Source organism: Mesoplodon bidens, assembly GCF_964165515.1.
Source record: "Mesoplodon bidens genome assembly, chromosome: 15".
Classification (NCBI taxonomy): domain Eukaryota; kingdom Metazoa; phylum Chordata; class Mammalia; order Artiodactyla; family Ziphiidae; genus Mesoplodon; species Mesoplodon bidens.
The window spans coordinates 82,044,807-82,065,379 of record NC_138171.1 but is presented as its reverse complement, the minus strand read 5'-3'; the positions used below and the strand labels follow the sequence as shown (position 1 = coordinate 82,065,379).

The 20,573-nt window shown below is 45.7% G+C and overlaps 1 protein-coding gene across 1 annotated transcript in view; it reads left to right on the top strand.

Moving 5' to 3' along the window:
* Positions 1–20,573, top strand: part of LOC308628709 (kinesin-like protein KIF16B) — a 295,568-nt gene that overhangs the window by 201,758 nt on the left and 73,237 nt on the right. The window contains exon 23 of the mRNA XM_081255964.1: positions 6,872–6,994. Within this exon, the coding sequence (XP_081112090.1) occupies positions 6,872–6,994 (123 nt within the window). The remainder of the gene's footprint in view (positions 1–6,871; positions 6,995–20,573) is intronic.

Below are 20,573 nucleotides of genomic sequence, written 5' to 3'. Positions count from 1 at the left end.
GATGGGTTATCCAGAGACAATGACCATTAAAGTTCTTTTTGGTCTAGAGAAAGATGGGGACATTTTTAATAACTTCAAGCTGAAACATTCATCAGATCATTCAGTATTTCCAAACCTTGAAACAGTGTTGATCAATCACCTCATCTACATGGATGAAATAATCTACTTTTAGTGAGAATCACAGATTCGAATTTACTGGAAGGCCAGTAAACTCAGGATATTCCACAAGCATTTATATCCAACACAGTTTGTCATTTTCTGGGTAATTTATCCTTGATAACATATAGATATAGATACATATCAAAAGGAAAGAAATACTCCTTTATTTGAAAACCCATATTTCTGTTTCCTGACGTGCGTCTTTTAAACTCACTTTAAAATGAGAGGCAGTTCATGGTGGTTCTACATGTCGGGCTGTTGTTAAGTCCTGACCCTGACCTGGAGCAGGTGTGCCATGTGTCTTAGCAAATCCAGGTCAGTTGTAGGTACTAAGCCTTCAAAGGTGGTGTGGGACTAGTCCCGGGTCCCTTCACAGCACAGGCAGGCTTCGCCTTCTGGAGAGGAATGTAAGCATGTCTTGGCTTTTTGCCACATTTGTAACGTACGTCTGCTCACACAGGTTACCTTTATGCCCCATTTCCTGTGACGTGGCTCATATTTGAGAAGGTGATGGGTCCTCACCATCTCTGCCCCAGACCCCCATTTTCAAACTGCTGGGTCATAGTAGGTGCTTGATGCAAATAGCTCTAATTAGAACTATTACTGTGGCATGTGTGGTTGAAAAAAGAGGGATTAGAAGAAATATGTGCTATACTGGGAACAGAGAAAGGGGAATTACTAGTTTTTGTTAAATCTGATAAAAACCCAGGTTTGCCTGTATTTTAGAAGCAAAGCTTGGATATTTGGCTAAGAGATCAGATGGCCGTCCTGAGCCCTGACCTTGTCATGGTTAAAGCATATACTGAATTCAGCCATCTGGTATGTAATTAGAGCATTTAGGGGAGAATGTTGATGACTCCCTTTGGAATTGGTTCACTCTGTGCCCTCTGCAGTGCTGACAGCGATCCTAGTGGATATTAATGCCGCTTCTTATTAATTTTCTTAATTTGCTCCTTTTGAAGGAGACAGCCTGAGTAGGAAGAGAAGATTCTAATCGGAATATTCAAAACGTAGCCTGTGTTCCGTCTGCTTCTTTTGTCTGAGGACTGGACTATAATATTTCCCCACCACTGGAAAAATAGTGAATTTGTTGACACAGGATGTTGTTTTGTTAAAAGCTATCAGAAAAATATTTCTCTGTATCTTATTTTAAAAGATTTTTTTTTAAAGAGGACCATTTTTAAAGTCTTTATTGAATCTGTTACAGTATTGCTTCTGTTTTATGTTTCCGTTTTTCTGGCTGCGAGGCATGTGGGATCTTAGCTCTGCAACCAGGGATCGAACCCACACACCCTGCACTGGAAGGCGAAGTCTTAACCACTGGACCTCCAGGGGAGTCCCTAAAAGATATTTCTTATGTACAGGAATGTAATCCAAGTTACTAATTATGTACTTTACCTTGACCTTTTATTTCTAAATAGAGCCACTCTGTGGTGCATTTAAAATTCCTTGATCTGGGCTTCCCTGGTGGCGCAGTGGTTGAGAGTCCACCTGCTGATGCAGGGGCACGTGTTCGTGCCCCGGTCCAGGAAGATCCCACATGCCGCGGAGCGGCTGGGCCCGTGAGCCATGGCCACTGAACCTGCGCGTCCGGAGCCTGTGCTCCGCAACAGGAGAGGCCACAACAGTGAGAGGCCCGCGTACTGCCAAAAAAAAAAAAAAAAAAAAATTCCTTGACCTGTCCTACATATTTATCCAGATGTCCTGCGAGACGTGCTTCCAGACATACAGCCTTTCATGTTTCTTTACCTCCTAGCATGATGTGTCACCAGCTTCCCCTTCCAAGTTTAAGAATCTTTTTCGCTACATGTAGAGAAACTGTGACTGATTCCAAAATAAATAATTCCATAGAAATGTAAAAGCTCTCATAAATAATGGGATATATGATACAGCACACATTTGCTTGTCTACTGTAAATCTCAAGGTATTCAAAATATAGCTCCTTTCAAATAAAAAATAAATTTAGGAGACATTTATGTTAGTTTTCCTTCCTGCCCAACATAAACATAGTTTAGGAGAATGTCAGGAACCTTTCACAGTATACCCTGAGAATTCGACATTTCTCATCAAATTGACTTCAGAACATAGTGTCTAAAAATTACGTTGCAGCAGTGATTTGATGGAAGCACATACTCTTGATTTTTCTCTATACTTTTGCTCAAATGTCTTCAGATCCCTGCCTTATTCTTCCGTTATTCATTTCTGCAGGTGTTCATTTCTCTACACCTGTTAATATTTAGTTAACTGTGAAATCAGTGAGATTGAAGTAAACTGTGGTCCCAGATGTTAGTGGGAACTCTGACAATATTTCTAATCCCCAACGTGCAAGATAATGAAGAGAAATATCCTCTTCTCAGCAATGGGTTCAGGTATTCTTCACTGTCTGGTCCTGAATGGAGCAGTGGCTCTTGTGTACCACCTAGAACCGTTTCTTGAGGTACACGTGCATGTGCTGGGATGTAAAGGGCCGTCCTGGATTTAGGCGAGCTGCATAATAAGATCCAGTTTCTCCTAGGTAACTGGTCTCTATGTAATTCATATACCCAGTTAAATCATCAAAGGCAGTGATTTTTTTCTGTAAGGGATTTATGAGCCTATGCATCAAGCAACTTTCTTTTCATTAGCAATTGCTTTCACAATTATGCATTCTTAGAGAACTTTCTAGTCTTAAACTGCCTGTGTAATAACCAGACCATCAGTAACAGGCTTAACCCCCTTTGAAAGTTGACATATGATAAAAGAAGGTTAAGGTAGCGTTTGCTAACTTTAGCCTATAATCCATCTAGAGTAGAAAAACCTTGTCTTTGTTTAAAACCTAATGCAGTTGAGAAAAACTAAAGGTCTTAGAAGTTACAGATACTTTGTCAAAGTTACTTTGTATTCCCAGGACCTGGCCCTGTGTATGGTCCATAGCTGGCACTCAGTAAAAGACATCGATGTTTGATTGTATATCCTAGGGGCGCCTATAGGGAAAGGTGTTTAGAAAGTTCAGTCTCCACGGCTTGGTTAACAATGTACCTGGGCGGTTTTGACTGCAGTTCTTCCTCAGGAAAGTTCCCGGTATTTGGATAGCAATATCTGTATATATGTTTTTCACTCAGTGACCCCCATCATAACTTTCTCATCCTGCTGTAATTATGAGTTTACTTGTCCCACAGGGTGGGACACGGCTTTGGTCACAGTTGGGTTCCTGCCACATAGAGGAGATTTGGGAAACGTCGTGCCCATTTCCACTGACGACAAAATGGAGGTTCAGGGCTTCCCTGGTGGCTCAGTGGTTGGGAGTCCGCCTGCCGGTGCAGGGGACACGGGTTCGTGCCCCGGTCCGGGAGGATCCCATGTGCCGCGGAGCGGCTGGGCCCGTGAGCCATGGCCGCTGAGCCTGCGCGTCCGGAGCCTGTGCTCCGCAGCGGGAGAGGCCACAACGGTGAGAGGCCTGCGTACCGCAAAAAAAAAAAAAAAAAAAAAAAAAAAAAGGAGGTTCAGAGAGGGTGGGTGACTGTTCCTCAGGGACCAGCTCCAAAGGCTCGGATTGAATTCTGAGTCTCCTCCAGGTGACGGCCACGTGGAATCCAAGCCCCTCTTCTGCGATAGCTTCAGGGAAGCAGACAGTGGTGGAAAACGTGTTGGTGTTATCCTCTGCGCCTTTTTGAGAACCCATCACACATGTGGTAACACACCGTTCCTAATCGATTGGAGGGGAACAGATTTCCCCCCCTCTCTCCCCATCCCCCCTCCTCTCTGCACCTACTCTGTGCCAAACATCAGCCCAGGTATTTCGTTACTTTTCTCAGTGAACTAAAGGTTTATAACGAGGGCATATTTCTCCTTCTTCTGCCAGAACGAGCCTTCTAGTCCTCCTAGAAAACTCCTATTCATCCTTGTGTACCCGGCTGCAGAGCCCCTTCTCCACGAGGCTTTCCCGTCCCCTAGCTGGGGTTGCTGCCTCTCCATTTAGGAGCACCAGACCCCTAGGGCTTTGCTCTAGCCCAGGCGGCATTAACAGCACTGCTCTGGTTTATCACTCTGTGTGTCGACCGAGCCTGAAGGGGAACAACTTAATTGCTCTTCTTCCTTCCTCCTGTTCCCCGTTCTTGCCCCTTAGGGGGAGCCCGCAGCTGTGCAGGGAGAGCTCCTCACCCAGTCTGCTGCCGCAAGGGCCTGTTGTTCTAACCGGTAGGGAGGATCCGGCTTCCTCCCGAGGTAGAGCGAGTGGGGCTTCTAAACTAGTGTGACCGGTTCTCACTTAAAAGCCTGACAGCAGCAGCCCTTCTGCTGAGGTTGTTCTAAGCTCCTTTGCGCTTCCGGACACCACAGCTCTCCACTCCCAGCTACACACACACGCGCGTGCACGTGCTCGCACTGTAGCAGTGGAGTTCCTAGGTGATTGTGTCACATGTGGAAGAGACGTTATGTTCCTACTTGAAAAATACAGTTATAAGCATGACGTAGAAGGTTTCAGAGCTAAGGCAGCAGAGGAAGGACTGCATGGCCAAACCATGAAGGCTTTGAGGTCAAAGACATTTCTTGTGTTTGTTGAAAATAGATAAAAGCACTAGATTATTTCTCTGCCTTTTCACCTTCAAATAGATAAACATATCCCATGTTTTGGGAGATGTCTACATTCTTAGTAATTTGGAAATAATACTGTTAGTGGATTGAAAGGTCTTTGGCAATACACGTATTGAGAAACTCTCTTTTTAGGGATTTCTGCTATGGTTTTTGACACCAAGGACAGCTAAACAGGTGCACCACTGCAATAAAAGGAATGGTTCTTGTTTGAGGTAACCAGCCACGCAGTGAAAAATTAAGATGCTCTAAAAGGCTTTGGTAACTTCATATTGTGCCAATGTGTTTACACTGTCAGCTTGATGAAAGCAGCCACCTGAGGCAAATCATGTGCCTCCATGTCATCCAGAGACCTGAGCTTTCCCATGCACAGCAAACCTGGACCATCCATGCTACACCTGGCTGAGGATCCAAGGGTTTAGGACCCCTTTCTGCCTGAGGGAAAGGGAGCTTGTTGCCCCAGTTGTCTTTTTGGTCAAATCAGTGAGCTTAGTTGTATAACCATGGGTTTTCCATCTTCTTAAATTCTGTATATGTTGAGGTGTTTATTACCTCAGTTTATCTCAGGTGGATGGACTTACTTTAAAATTTCATGAAAGCTACTGGGTGAGGTAAGTCAGGCAGAGAAAGACAAATATAATATCACTTATATGTGGAATCTAAAAAATAATACAAATGAATCTATATATGAGACAGAAACAGACTCATAGACAGAGAAAGCAAACTTAAGGTTACCAAAGGGGAAAATGGGCGGGGGGATAAATTGGGGGTTTGGGATTATCAGATATACACCACTATATATAAAAGAGGTAAACAATAAGGATTTACTGCATACACAGGGAACTATATTCAATATCTTGTAATAACCTACAATGGAAAAGAGTCTGAAAAAATATTTATAACTGAATCACTTTGCTCTACACCTGAAACTAACACAATACTGTAAATCAACTCTAATTAAAAATAAAAGAGTGGATATATATGTATGTGTATAACTGATTCACTTTGCTGTACACCTGGAACTGACACAACATTGTAAATCAATTATACCCCAATAAAAAATTTAAAAAAATGAATTGATAAATAAATGTCACACTAGCAGTCTACTGGTGATGCATGTGGGCTCTCTCGGTTAGCCTGAGTTCGAATCCTGACTCTACCACTTACCTCTAAGTTACCTAAACTCTTAAAATTTACCTAAGCTCTGAGTCCTGGGACTCTCATCTGATAAATTGGGTTCATAATGGTTCCTGCCTCCTGGGGAGGATCATGAGGATTACACAAAACGATGCACATAAGCTGTTCAGCACAGTTCTAGGTAATAGTATGTATTCAATAAACGCTAACTATAATTATGACACTAACTATAATTATGATTTTAATTATTTTATTACTGTTACTGCTTCAAAAACACGTCTTCTTAGGTTTTGTAAAGCCCTCCGTTAGTGTTAATGATAAGGATTGTTCAGAGATTTCCTTCCATTCACACTCAGGACAATTCCTTTCTAATTTTTTTTAATGCCTCTTCCTCAGGCCCCTCTGTCTTCCCACCATCCGACCGTAGACATTTGTTAGAGCCCAGTTGATTACTAATCAGAAGGAGCCTAAAGAAAACACTGGGGATTCATTTTAATTGTGGTTTAGAGAGCTCTCCACACTACACTGCCTTATAAAAATGCCTAGGAGTTAAAAGTGAAGTGCATTTGAATAAAATCTCCAGCTTTGGAGCTTTATGTACAGCAGGCTGGTAGTCTGTGAAGAAAAAAGAAGTTGTTCAGTGATGAAGACTTGTCAGAAAAGGATCTGGTTTATACCAGATGTTTTTTTAGAGTCAGGATATGTAACCTGTCCTTTTTTTCACTTGTTCTTATAAACTGGAAGGAACATCAAAGCCAAACAACATTTGGAAGTGCTTTCGCCCTACCTTTTTAGAATGGTATCCCTAAAGAAATGGTCTTTTGTCATGAGAGAGACTTAGCATGTCTCTTTCAAAGGAAACCATCATTTTTCTAAGTAAACTCTGCTGGTCTGATGCTCTTTTCTTTGCTTGAAACGCGTTTCCTCCGCCTGGCCGGGCGGGGTATTTGCAGTGCAGTGATCTTGGTCTCTCTCTTTGTTCTCCCATCTGATGTGCCTTTGAAAGCGGATGGTGTCTCGCTCCTTGGGAGCAAATCCAGACAACCTGAAGGACCCCATCAAAGTTAGTATTCCACGCTATGTTCTCTGCGGCCAAGGGAAGGATGAGCACTTCGAGTTTGAGGTCAAGGTAAGTGTCTCTTCTTCACTCTTCTGGAGGATGGAGGCTCGGGGCTCTGCAGTGCTGTCTTCTTTCTAAATGGAGCTAAAGCTACATAGGAACGTGTTGTTTTGTACGATACGGGTCATGCCCTTCTTTAAAGCAGTGTGTGAAAGTCTAGGCTGGAGCACATGGAGGGAAGTTATCCCATAGAAGGTAGTGGTGGCTGGGGAGTCCGGCTGACATGGAAGTCACTGTCACCTACCAGCCCCACAGGTTAAGGTCACCAGCCACCCCAGATTGCCCAGGATTTTCCTGCTTTCGGCACTGACGGTTCCACACCTCAGGAAACCACTTGGTGCCAGGCAAACCAGGACAGGTGGTCACCCTACCATGGGCTTAGGCTCAGTTTTTTAATCTATAAAAGTGGGAATAATAATATTTATGTCACAGGGATATTAAGTGCATATAAAGTGCTGACTCTGGTGTTTGGGAGATAATAAAGAACACTTTATAGCTGTTGCTGTTATTTCTACTGCTCTTTTCATTGTTTTTGTTTCTGTTGTTCGTGATGAGGAAGCTTTCCTAATCTGTTTACACATTATTTGATTTATACAGCTTTTCAGGAAGAGATGTGCCTGTTTCCTTACCTCATACTTCCCCAAATACTTCCGCTTCATCTTATTTCTAATTGACTTCCATTGACTCATAACACTTCATTAAATACTGCTGGCCGCCATCCCCTCCTCGAGGAATTGATGGTTAATTACACTTCTTCATTTTTGAGGGTACGCGAGGGTGTTACATGGTGTTCACTACGGTCCCCAGTATCTGTCTGCCGGGGGGCTTTCCTAGAGGTGGTTTTGGTCAGATAAGTGCCAGAATCTGGATGTGGAGTTCTTTAGACCCGGATTCTGCTTTGCTGAGTGACCCAAAGTCTTTACCTTCTCTGAGCTTCAGTTACCCCTTGGTAAGATGAGGAAATTGGGCCTCACCAGTGGTTTCCAGATTTCTTTTTAGCTGAACCCTTTGGTCAGGGAGTCTCGTAGGAGGAAGAACACTGTAGAAGCAGATAAGCGTGGAGCTGCTTGCTGTGGGGGGAGGGAGGGCGGAGGGATCCTGAAGCCCCCCCCAACGCCCCTGCTGCTTCCCCACTTCCTGGCTGCACCTCAGAGGAGCCCCTGGGCTCGGGGGGATCCCTCCCCTTAGGAACAGGTGCTCCTTTTCAGTCTCCCTGGAGAAACAATGCAAATAACTTTCCTGATTAATCAAGGTTTTAGATTCTTATTTCTGCCTACTGAGCCCCCCCCCCCACTTTTTAACAAAACTTGCACATTTATATATTTGAGGTTTCTGTTGAGAAGACATGATGCCTGTGTGCTAGTGTTGGTGGTTGAACTTGACTGGCCAGATTCTGCAATTTCTTATTAAAATGTTGCACCGTGTCTGTGATCCAGTGCTTCTCCTCCTGACCTAATGCCTGATTCCCGCCCAGTTTCTTTTGTCAGCCATTTGAAACTGTGTGTGTGGAGAGTTCCATTTATACATATTTAGAGACAGGTTCCTAAGGCGTGTTTGTATTATTTCCATATTTTTAAATTAGAGGATAAAGACTGGCTTTCACCAGTTCAGAATTTGCATTCTTTAAAACATAGAACTCACAGCACTGGAGGACATGCAATGATTTTAGTTGGTACATAGATTTATTTTATTTCCATAGATAACTGTATTAATAAAGTATGACTATTAAATCGACTTCATGCATAGAACTTAAGTCATGAATAAAGAAGATACTTAATGTTTTTTAACTGAGTTGATTTAAATAAAAGTTGCAAGCAAATTATAGACCTGGCCGTATGCAGATCTGGCTAAAATTGTGAAGATGCAACTGTAAAGGCAAGTTAGAGAAACCAAATATGGGAACTGTCTGGCACCTTTCAGAATCTAGGCTGGCCCTCTCTGAACCGATCGAAGCCCTGTCTGAAAGCATGTCATTGTTCTGCTTCCTTCTGTTCTCATCCCAGGTATTGCCATCATTAGCACCAGGAATGGACTGTCAGCATTTGCCTGGAGAATTCCCACTTCTCTGAGTAGGAAGGGCTGCCCTGTGCATTTACAGGGAGGTGGGCTGATGGTCTCACGTTCCTGTGGCAGGTGGAGCACCCCATCAACAGAAGCATCAGGGCCCAGTACTAGAAACAAAAATCCTGGGAATATACTGTCCCGCCCTTAACAAAATAGACAAAAGTAGCCAAGCTCCAGCAGAAGCGTAGCTGTCTGAAAAGTGCCAGGGGAGTGTTACTCCTCCAGGTAACCTCACTGTGCCTCATCTGTGAAATGGGGCTGAGGAAAGCCGCAGGCTGGGTTGGTTTGAGGACTGTAGGAGCTTTTGTATGTGAAGTGCTTGGAACAGTGCCGGCCACATCCTAAGTGCTGCGTAAGGTGTCGGGAATGAGTGAGATTTTACCCTTGGAATCCCCTTAATGATGGTCAATGTGCTATTGTGTCTTTATGAGGATTTGGGGTTTTGTTTTGTCTTTTTCTTCGCTTTTTGGTTGTTTATTTCCTCTTAGCGTTCTGAGTTTAAAAATGAACTATGCCACCCTTTTCCTTCCATCACTTTATTTCATGCATAGGCAATGTTTTCTAGAACAAGTAGTCACACTTAGGGTCATATTTTGGCCGCTACTGAATTCTCTTGGTGAGCCAATGGCTTTAAGAAGAGGAAGGTAAAAAGTATTATTTTTAGAAAAGTCTGTTGTGTTAGTCTTAGATCTTCTTTGAAGGAAAATATGATGATAAGGTATATAGATATTTTATATCTGGTTCGTTTAAGGGGCTGAGCTGACTCGGGCACACGCAGGTCCTGTTGGGTGCAAGTCCCCAGTGACTGAGGTGACAGGTCCCCAGGAGGACGCTGGCTTGTGGAGGGGTGGCAGCCCCAGAGCGCTGTCTCTCAGCTTTTCCTTCACCCTTCATGTTCCCTCTGCCTCCTGCTCTTCCCTACCCACCCTGCTTTAGATAGAATTGATTGGTTATTTAGATCATTCCTTCTTCCTGTCCAGTTTCATTTTAATCCCCAACCTGGTAGCTCCAGTCCTCCAGTCCGGTCTGTTCATTGCCAGATGAAGCAGTCGTGATCCTTGTTAAAGGGATGCTCGAGGTAGGCTGCAGGGAGGGGGTCCGGGGGAGAGAGGGAGGGAAGAGTGGTTCCCAGATGCTTGTCTTCTGCTCGCCGATGAGTCCTGAGGAGGTTTCCATCACTGGGCTTTCAAGTGAGAAAAATAGAGTTTTTAATTCAAAAGGACTGTCTTTTATATCATCTCTATTTGGGGGATTAAAAACAACTTTCTTTTGTGAACTAACTGTGAGAATGGGTAAGTGTAAGGTTTTTGGGTTTGGGTCATATTTAATTTTTTTTTTTTTTTTTTTTGCGGTACGCGGGCCTCTCACTGTTGTGGCCTCTCCCACTGCGGAGCACAGGCTCCAGACGCGCAGGCTCAGCGGCCATGGCTCACGGGCCCAGCCGCTCCGCGGTATGTGGGATCTTTCCGGACCGGGGCACGAACCTGGGTCCCCTGCATCGGCAGGCGGACTTTCAACCACTGCGCCACCAGGGAAGCCCCATATTTAATTTTTTAAATCGACTTCATTGAGACATGGTTTACATCCAGTGACATACACATATTTTAAGTCCAGTCTGATGAGTTTTGACATATGTGTACATCCCTGTAACCAGCACCCCAATCAAGATTTAGAGCTTTTCAGTCATTCCAGAGAGTTTCTCCAGCACTGACCTGCTCTCTGTAACTACAGATTACGTGGATCTGTTCTGGCGTGTGGTGGGGATGGGACCAGGCGGCATTTACTCTCCTGGGTCTGGCTGCTTCCACTCCACATGCCTTTTGGAGATTCATCCATGTAGTTAAGTGTAACAGTAATTTGTTTCTTTTTATTGCTAAGCAGCATCCACTGTGTGGATACTTCACAGTTTGTGGGTTGGTGTCTCTTTCGATATTCGCTTCTGACAATACAGAAAGCTATCATCTCGGTGTCACCTCCCCCTTCATTGACCCTGAAGGACTCATGTGAGAACCCCTGGGCCAGGGTCTCTGTTCCCATTGTTACCCTGGCAGTTATACCTGCCGGTGTCTCCCAGTAGCACAACCTTCTGGAACTGTGTGCGCGTTTATGTTGAGAGAGGTGCGTCCCGCCAGCTGACGTCAGAGACAAACAGAAGAGCTGAGGGTGTGCAGGCTCCTCTTGGAGAAGAGCACATGCTGTGCTGACTGTGGTTGAACGTGGCCTGCTGGGCAGCAGAACGTACCTGCACAGCCCGTGCTCGTGGGGAGCTATAGGCGTCACAAGTAATAACTCCACCTGGACCACAACAGTCATCTTCAAACTCCTGCTTCCACTGCTTTTCAGCGAATGATACGTGAAATCAATGACCCTGCGTTATAGTTGCCATCCTCAGTTGGCTAGGACCAGACTGGGTAGAATTTATTTTTTTATTTATTTTATTTATTTTTTTTTTTTTGCGGTACGCGGGCCTCTCACTGTTGTGGCCTCTCCCGTTGCGGAGCAAAGGCTCTGGATGCGCAGGCTCAGCGGCCATGGCTCACGGGCCCAGGCGCTCCGTGGCATGTGGGATCTTCCCGGACCGGGACACGAACCCGTGTCCCCTGCATTGGCAGGTGGACTCTCAACCACTGTGCCACCAGGGAAGCCCTAGAATTTAAGTTTTAAATTGCATTTCAACATGACACAAAATCTGTGCTTATGGCTAACAGAGGCTGTCATACTCTGATGTCAGAAATAAGCTGATGTCTCCAGCATAGTTTTAAATCCCCTACCTTTTAACTTACATGTTAAAATGATAATATAAAGAAATAATCTAATGCTGGTAATTTTTTTTTAATGTTTTGTTTCCTGAGAGTTTTCATCCCTTTAAAACCAGAAGTAATCTTCACATACGCCATATTGTCTTCCTGTCTCCTTTGGCGAGTGTTGACATGTACGCCAGTGCCCCCCGCCCCCGCCCCGTTAACGGTTTACTCCTGTCACAGCCACAGTCCCATTTTTCTTTTCTTGGTTGTTGTCATGTTTATCGCCGGTCTTTCCCGTAGGTGTCAGCTCCACAGGCCCTCGTCAGCCTGTGCAGCCGTGAGGCCTCAGCCCTTACACGGGCCGGGCTGGGAATGGGCCCCCGTATAGATGACTGTGACGTGACCCACACAAGGCTGGCCACAGGTGTTGTCATGGGGCAGAGCCTGTTTGGGGCTTCGGGGGTTATGTGGCTGGGTGTCCTTTGTACATCAGCCCCTCGGGGGCCCCTCGTGGGCCCCTCGTGCTCCATCTCTGTCGGCAGGTTCATCACTGATTCGCCCTCCCTTCCTCATCTGGGCCCCCGGGCACTCTCCAGCCGCTGCTCCTGGAAGCCCATGTGGTGGTGTGGTCTCTTGTAAGGAGGCTTCTGGCACCTCGTATTGTTCAGGAGAGGACAGGTCCCCACCTTCTGTCACGTGGCTGCAGGAGCTCAGCCTTGTGTCCACTCGCAGACCAAAGGGATGCGAGACTCCACACTCTACCTGGAGCACATGACGCCCAAAAAGCAAGCAGCCCGTGCCAGCGTGCTCATCGGGCACTTGCTGAAGGCACCGCGGTGACAGTCTCCTCCTGTCCCCACGTGCCTGCTCATGTTCTCTAAGTCCTGGTCAGTGGCCTGAGCAGGAGGAGGAGAGGCAGAGGAAGCAGGAGAACGAATGATAGCGAGAAAGTCAAACCTCAGGGAACACGCCCAGCGCAGGCCTGTAGACCCTGCGGCTAATCCCTGAGCACCCCGGGCAGTGGTAGGCGTTTTCTTTTTGAGTTTTTAGGTTTGTGAGTCCTGCCTCCTCATTTCAGTCCGTCGCGTCCCAGAGCCCGGGAGAGGTTTAGACCTGAGCGCTCTCCCATCTGCCGGGTCCTCCCTCGAAAGAAGAGACCCTGAAGGTGAGACGGGATAGTGGTAGAACCTCAGGGTGGCCGAGGTTCAAGTTGGAATCTTGCTTTTACATCGGAAGGGACCACGTGCAGGAACCCGGGGACCAGGGACGACAAACCGTGGAACAGCCTTAACTTCCAGCGACAGGAGCGCACTGGCGGTGGATCATGTGCTTTATTTGGCCTGAACAGACTTTAAAATTTTTCGAGTTGTCAACACTTCAGACTTGGGAAATCTGACGTGGAAATCCAGATTTCCCAAGTCGCGTAAAATGTTTTACGTTGACATCTATCAAGCACCTTCTTCGTCCCAGGCGCTTTGCCAGACCCTCCCGCAAGCGTGGAAGATGTACCGAAATGGGGATATTATTTACAGTTAATGAACGAGGAAATTATGAGTGACTCACCCGGGGCCACACAGCTACTAAGTAGATCCAGGTACCAGATGTCCATGGAATCTGAGTCCTCTGAGCCATCCCGGTTCCCTTGCTTACTCATCTTACTGTACCTTCTAAATGTCACTACTTTCTGCACTTTTTGGAAGTTGAGGCCCTAGTGTTGCCCTAGACAAAGTGGCCATTTCCAGATCCTCACTTGTTGTCAAATGTTGCTGTTATTTGCGTGTGTGCTTTAACTTTTATCTTGAATTCTGGCCAAGTCACAGGCACTTCATAAATAGGCGCTATTAACGTTTTGACAAACCTGGAGAATTTGATGGTGGATAGACCTGCCAGGAAGCATAAGGAGGAAATGCCCAGAAAATGTGCAGTTTGGGAGCTGAAGGAATCACATTTATAGTCAGGGAAATGTCTTTTTATTTGGCAGAACAGAAATAAGAGCCATTTCAGTCTTTTAGATAAACTCTGCACACATACATCTTTTAGAAACATTCCCAACTTGATAGAATATAAATGTTCAGAAGGATTTGTGTGTTGGCGTCTGAATCTCTGCTTATTAGTAACGGATGGATGTTCTCCCGCATGTGCATTAGCAGAGCTGAGACAGATGGAGGCTTGCGTGAGCTGTGGTACATCTAGATTCACATACTCAGTTTGTGGACTATTTTCAAACATAAATATCAAGTGGAAGAAATAACCTTAAAAGAATCATATTTTATCCTAAGGTTGTTTTTTTTTAAGCACTCCTCTCATCTCTTTGAGAATGTTGTCTTTCACTAAAAAAATAAGAAAAAACAACTTTCCCTTCCCCTATTTTAACACAAAACAACTCATCTTTTATATCGCTGTTACTTGGGCAGTTGTTTATCTTCACAGAGGTAATGCTGCAGACATGAGAAATGGTGAAGAGGAAATGAGATTGAGTCACAAGCACAGAAGAAAAGCAGTCATCACCTTGTGATGCTACCTTGAATTTCCATTTCAAGTTTGTTTTTCCGCTATAAGAATATACTAATATTTCCTTTCCTTCATTTCAGAATTCTGGGAGTTTTACATCTCTTCCTAGAGTAAAATTTGTTTTAAAAGAAATCAGAAAATCGTTTGAACTCCCCTTTTTGCAGTTGCTGCCCACAGGTGCCCTGGCCTTTCAATATGTGTAATAAAAGGCCTTTTTTAGGAACCTGATCGTGGTGCAGGAGTTACCAGGTACTGAGTACCCCTTGCACTCTGCTCGTTGCTTCACGTTTTTTAGTACAGCTATAGATTAGGTGTCATGAGCTCATTTTACAGATGAAGAAACTGAGGCTGGAGGAGTTGCATAATTTAGCCAAAGTCACACAGCTAAGTAGTGACTGGGCTAAAGTCAGGATCCAGGGCTGTCTTAATCCAGGGCTTTACATGATTGCATTCTCCAACGATGACTGGTAGAGAGTTTGCATTCTGTGCTTTGCCTCTGGGTTTCTGAGTAATTTGCAGGAAAATTACTTAGGCTGTCATTCTCCCAAGTTCTCACAATTTTAAGGTAGAATAATACCCCAGTTCCTCTCCTGTTTTACCGAGGTGTTAGGGGGAGGAAGAAGTATTCCTTAGTAATGATCTTAGATTTGAAAGGCATCCATCTTACCAGAATATTTGGGTCTTGGTACATTCTTTCAAATTTACCTTCAAATTACCATATAAAGTTAAGTATACTAAAATAAACGGTATTATCCCTATTTTGAAGGTACTGAGATTGAAGCATAAAGAAGCCATTCTCTCTAGTTATTGCAGAAGGCTGAGATTTGGGCCAGCTAGAAAGCCCTGTTTGATTTTGCATCACTTCCTGTTATGCGGAGGGTGCTGTAACCAGCAGTCAGCCACCAAGCTCGTCTGCGTGGTGCACTGGATTCAGACCAGGTTCAGGAGCCAGAGACTCCAAGGCACCTTGTTGGTGATGCATCTACACAGAGGATGTCTGGGACATTTTCTAGGTAATAAGGCTGAATATTCTTACACCTGCTTGGCTTTGTGAACCCCGTAACCACGCTTCCACATTACCAGCAGGCGGGGACGGATCTAGGGTTGGACCTTAGACTCCCCTCTCCCTGCATCTCCTCCTGCTAGGGTCCGTCTTCTTCCCGCAGGTGCCATGGAGACAGGATTTCTGTAGTTGGCGGAGCTCTAGTTCAAGTTCACAGAGCCCAGTACAGTGGAGGGGATGCAAGCTTGGCTCAGGAGCTCGTGACATGGTCGGGGGACACAGTTCAAATGGCAGCTGTCCCCTCGCCTCCAGTGCCCTGGATGGTTGCTGACACAGTGTCTTTTCCTTTGTGTCCACTTGGCCACAGAGCACAGCACTCCTTTGGGTTCCTCAGAAAGAAAACTTTGCTGCAGTTTCCTAGGGAACCAGAGAAGGAAATACATTGCACATCTCAGAGCAAATAACTGAAAATACCCCTTTAGACAATTATGTTCTCCCCAAAGCACCAGTGTCCCCCCCGCTTCCTAGATGTCCCCTGGGAACTCCAGCTGCTGCCCCCCTGCTAAGGGTAGTGGTGGGGTGTCAGCTCCAGCCCCCTTCCTCGGCCTGTATCCCCACGCCTGCCTGCGTACGCAGGGGACCATGACATTCAGAAACAAAAAGTTCTTCAGTTAATAGGACCCACCCTGTAAAGGCAGTTCAGAGACCACCGCTTGTTTCTTGATGTGTTTTTTTCAGGAGTTTTTTTCACACACCTACCCGCACGCATTCTTACCCCCAAATTGTTTATCCCTAAATCAAGACTCCTCTCTTCCAAAGGAATCTGGTAAATGACATTTTCTTTGTTTTACAATTCTTTACCCTCTCCCTGTCTCCTCTAATGCCTATTGTCCAAAAACTTTAAACATTTACAGGTAAATCAGAAAAGACCTGAAATGCAGATCGTTCTGCTGCCCACATTTCAGGCCAGAAAGGGAATGAGAAAATCGCAGGGGAGAGTTTACTGAAGAGGCCCTGGGCTCCGCTCTCTTTATTATTCATTCACTTATTATTTAACAAGTATATATTTGGTACCTGTAACAGTTTTTTTTTTTTTTTTTTTTTTTGTGGTACGCGGGCCCCTCACTGCTGTGGCCTCTCCCACTGTGGAGCACAGGCTCCAGACGCACAGGCTCAGCGGCCATGGCCCACGGGCCCAGCCGCTCCGCGGCATGTGGGATCTTCCCGGACCGGGGCACGAACCCGCATCCCCTGCATCGGCAGGCAGACTCTCAACCACTGCACCACCAGGGAAGCCCTGTAACAGTTTTTTAAAGACCATACTAGAAGTATCAAGATACTGAGGAACAGAAGAGATGAATAAGCTGTTCACATACTCTGGGGTCAGTGAAGTGGGGGAGAGAAACACGCAGAAAATAGAACAGTGTGGAGCAAAGGGGGTCATGTTGGACACCCGGGAAGACTTCAGGTTTTGGTGGGAGTGAGAGAGGACATTCTAGGCAGCAGGACATCGGGACAGGCCCGCGGGCAGACGGGTACAGATGATGCTTTGGTAACAGGAAGTAGTCCCACTTGAGGCCAGCCCTGGGGAGAAGCTCCTTTCTGGTAGAGGCGGAGGAGGATGATGAAGTGAAGCTGAAGTGGTCTTGAAGGGAGCGGGGAAGAAGGCAGTCGCAGCATCGTTCTGAGATGGGCCGAGAGGCTGCTCTGGAGTTGGGTGTGGGCGACCTTAACATCTCAGTAGAACAGCATTGTCGGTGAGCATTGAAAATCTAGAGCGTTTGGAAATAGTCATCACAGAAAATGTAATTTAGAAGGATTTCCATGTAGGAGTGACCCTACAGAGTTAACATAGCATACATTTAGTGTCAGTGCGTCCTGCCTTCCTGGGGAGGGGTGGTGAGGGCGGTCTGCAGCGGTTCCGGGTAGCTCACAGGACAGAAGGGGCTTATTCCAACGGGGTCCCACCAGAAGGTCTAGGGAGCTGGGGAGTTTGAGGCAGGAAGAGTGACCTGGAATCCAGCCTGAGCCCTCGGTGAGTGATCAGAAGAGAAGCGGGGCTGGGAGGCGGAGAGAGGTTAGAGCATCACGCTGGAGACAGACATGGGATGCGGCACATGTGGTGTGAGCATCCCCATCAGAAATCTGAGAGCACTGGGCTGTCTGTCCTCGGAAAGACTGGGCCGTCCTAGAGGTGGACCAGAGCGAGGGGTACTGGGTGGCGAGCTGTGATGAATGGGGTGCTGGCCTCTCCTCCCACCTCCTGGGTCGTTCTGTTTGCAACATTTGTCTGAAGAGATTTGAATGAAATCTAATGTGTTAATGCTTGCTATTTATACAGATTCAAATATTTGTTATATATTCATATTTCCTCAAGCATGTTCATAGTTATGTTACTGCACAAGACTGTATTTTGCAGAAATCGGGCAAAACTTGTTTTAATCTATATTAGGGTGGTATTAGACCATTTCCTTCAAGCTATTACTAAATACAGGGACTTTCCTTTGTATATACTCGATGTAGCTCCTCCAAATGTTGTTAAAAAAATAAATGTTGTTGGGGAGACCTCTACGAGTAACTGCTTACTTACCTGGGGCCAGTTAGAGTATTTTTCTTTGGGTGAAAAACTGTTGATTCTCTCCTTCTTACACAGATAGATATACACAAGCAAATACATACTGATGACAGGTCTTAAAATCGACAGTCCTTAAACCAGCAAAATATGTATATAACATAAATTTGTGGAAAGCACTCAGTTGAGAATTGTTCATAGTGAATGCAGTTCATCTTGTGGACATGTTTATGGTGTTTAAGTTGCACTTGATCATTTTATGGTCCAGAAAAGATGGATTTGTATCAGCAGACTTGTTCAGTGAGCGAGAAGTAATGAATTTAGTCCTCAAAGCCACAGAGCAATGATGCCCTGCGTTTTCAGCATGGAAGAGAACAGTTGAGCGTTTTGAACTGTTGTGTTGGGTGTACTGACCTTCTGTGCCTCCTCTCTGCATCAGCACCTCATCCTATGCCCAGTTTTAATTTGGGGCAAAATAGGACTTTAATGTCTATTTCCACTTTCTGTGTAGTTTTCCCAAACTTCACGTGCGCTGTTTCCCCAGCTCTCAAAATGCAGTTGTCTCTGTTACAGAGAAGGGATTTGACTGTTTTCCTGTGGGCAGGTGACCACGTGGTTGCCTCGAGCACCATTTCTGTGGTGCTCATGATGGTCTTCACTCTTCATCGTCATTGTCCTCAGCTTGTTTACGTGTTGATAGGCAAGGGGAGACTTAAAGTGTTTTATATACAAAGCGGGAACGTGAGCCTTTGTAATCCTTGTATTTAACCTGGATTCAGGTGAAAACTTCATGGGTAAAGAATTTGGAAATCTCTCTGTGCCTCACTATAAACTTGGGTTACAAATATATCGAGAATGCATCCTGTTCTCAGTGCAGAGAAAGCAAAAAATAAGATACCATTATGTGACTAAGTAAAATAATCTTTGATTCAGATGGACCTCAAAGATATCACCAGAACAGAGTTAGTGGAACCAAGATAGTGGAGCCTTACCTTCTTTGAAAAGCAAAATAACCTTAAGTACATCTCTCAGAAAACTACCAGCACCTGATATGGTGCCGACACACTAGTAGCTCAATAAACGTTTATTCCTTCAATGAGAGGCCTCCCACCACCACCGCAGCTACTGCCAAAGGCCCACTCCCTTAGAAGGCTTACAACCTTGTAGGTTAGAGAGATGTTTATATACTTAATATCGGTTATATAAATTAACTAGTACAAGTTTAATTCTATAATTAATGTCCTGTGATGTGTGCCCTGATCAGAGTGTGAGCTGCATGCCAGGGAGTCACGGAGAAGGGAATGATTCTTCCAGGGAGAAAGGAGTAGAAGCAGGGGTGCTGCAAGGGAGGGACTGTGGTTGGACACGCGCCCTGGAGGCTGAGCAGGAAGCCACGGGACGGGTGGACATTGAGGAGGCCATTCGAAAGACCCTTCCAGAGACCGACAAATGTGCCCCATCTCTGTGTTGACCAGTTGTCTGAAGTGTGAGATTTTTTTTTTAATCCACTGGGAGCTGGGCTTAGAAAAGGTAGTGTTGGGGGCTTCCCTGGTGGCGCAGTGGTTGAGAGTCCGCCTGCCAATGCAGGGGACGCAGGTTCGTGCCCCGGTCCGGGAAGATCTCACATGCCGTGGAGCGGCTGGGCCCATGAGCCATGGCCACTGAGCCTGCTCGTCCAGAGCCTGTGCTCCGCAACGGGAGAGGCCACAGCAGTGAGAGGCCCGCGTACCGCAAAAAAAAAAAAAAAAAAAAAGAAAAGGTAGTGTTGGGGTCAGCCGGGAACAGGTCCTGAATGCCGTGATAAGGGCTTTGACCTTGAGGGGGGAGTGGATGGAGGGGAGTGGAAACAGGAAGCTTGTGAAAGGGTAAAGAATTTGGAGATTTCTCTCTGCCTTGCTATAAGCTTGTGTTGCAGTTATGCTGAGAATGCACCCTGTTCTCCACAAGCCACCACATCTGATTTGGGGGCAGCGACACGCAGAGGTTTACAGCAAGGCTGCTCAAACTTTACCCTGCGTCGGAAGCCCCTGAAGATTTTGTTAAAACACAGATTTCTGGGCTCCACCCCAGAGTTCCAGATGAACAGTGGGTGAGACCTCAGAATTTGCATTTCTAACAAGTTCCCCAGTGAAACTGTGGCTGCTGGTCAGGCGTCACACCTTGAGAACCGCTGGTTTAGGTTATGGACTGAGATATTGAAGGCAGAAGCGGCTGAGATCTGTATGTGGGTTTATTAATGTGAGTTTATTAAAATATCAAGACGCAAGGCAACAAAATGAACCATTGCCCTAAATGTACCCATAATGATCTTCTTTGTTCAATATTTTGGGGAAATTATATACAGTGTTAATGGTTCCAGAGAGTCCCCACCCTCTTCATGAATGTGGGACTCTTGGAGACACCAGTGTAACGTGGTGAAGACAAAGATCCCTCTGATCCCCTTACAGACCTCGTTAAGCCCCATTCACAGGAACACACAGCTCTGGATAGCTCTCTCCCCGTCAGGCCATCTTCCTCTGTCTCCTTCCAGCTCCACCCCCACTCTCCCCCTGCATCCTGCATCCCGTTGTGAGCACTGGGGGCTGATATCGAGAAGCAGAAGGAAGTGCGTTGGATGCTTTTGGGGGCTCTCTCAGGGACTTTATCTTCCTCTTGCTGTCTTATCATTTTGTGCCCAAATGCCCTGATTCTGCT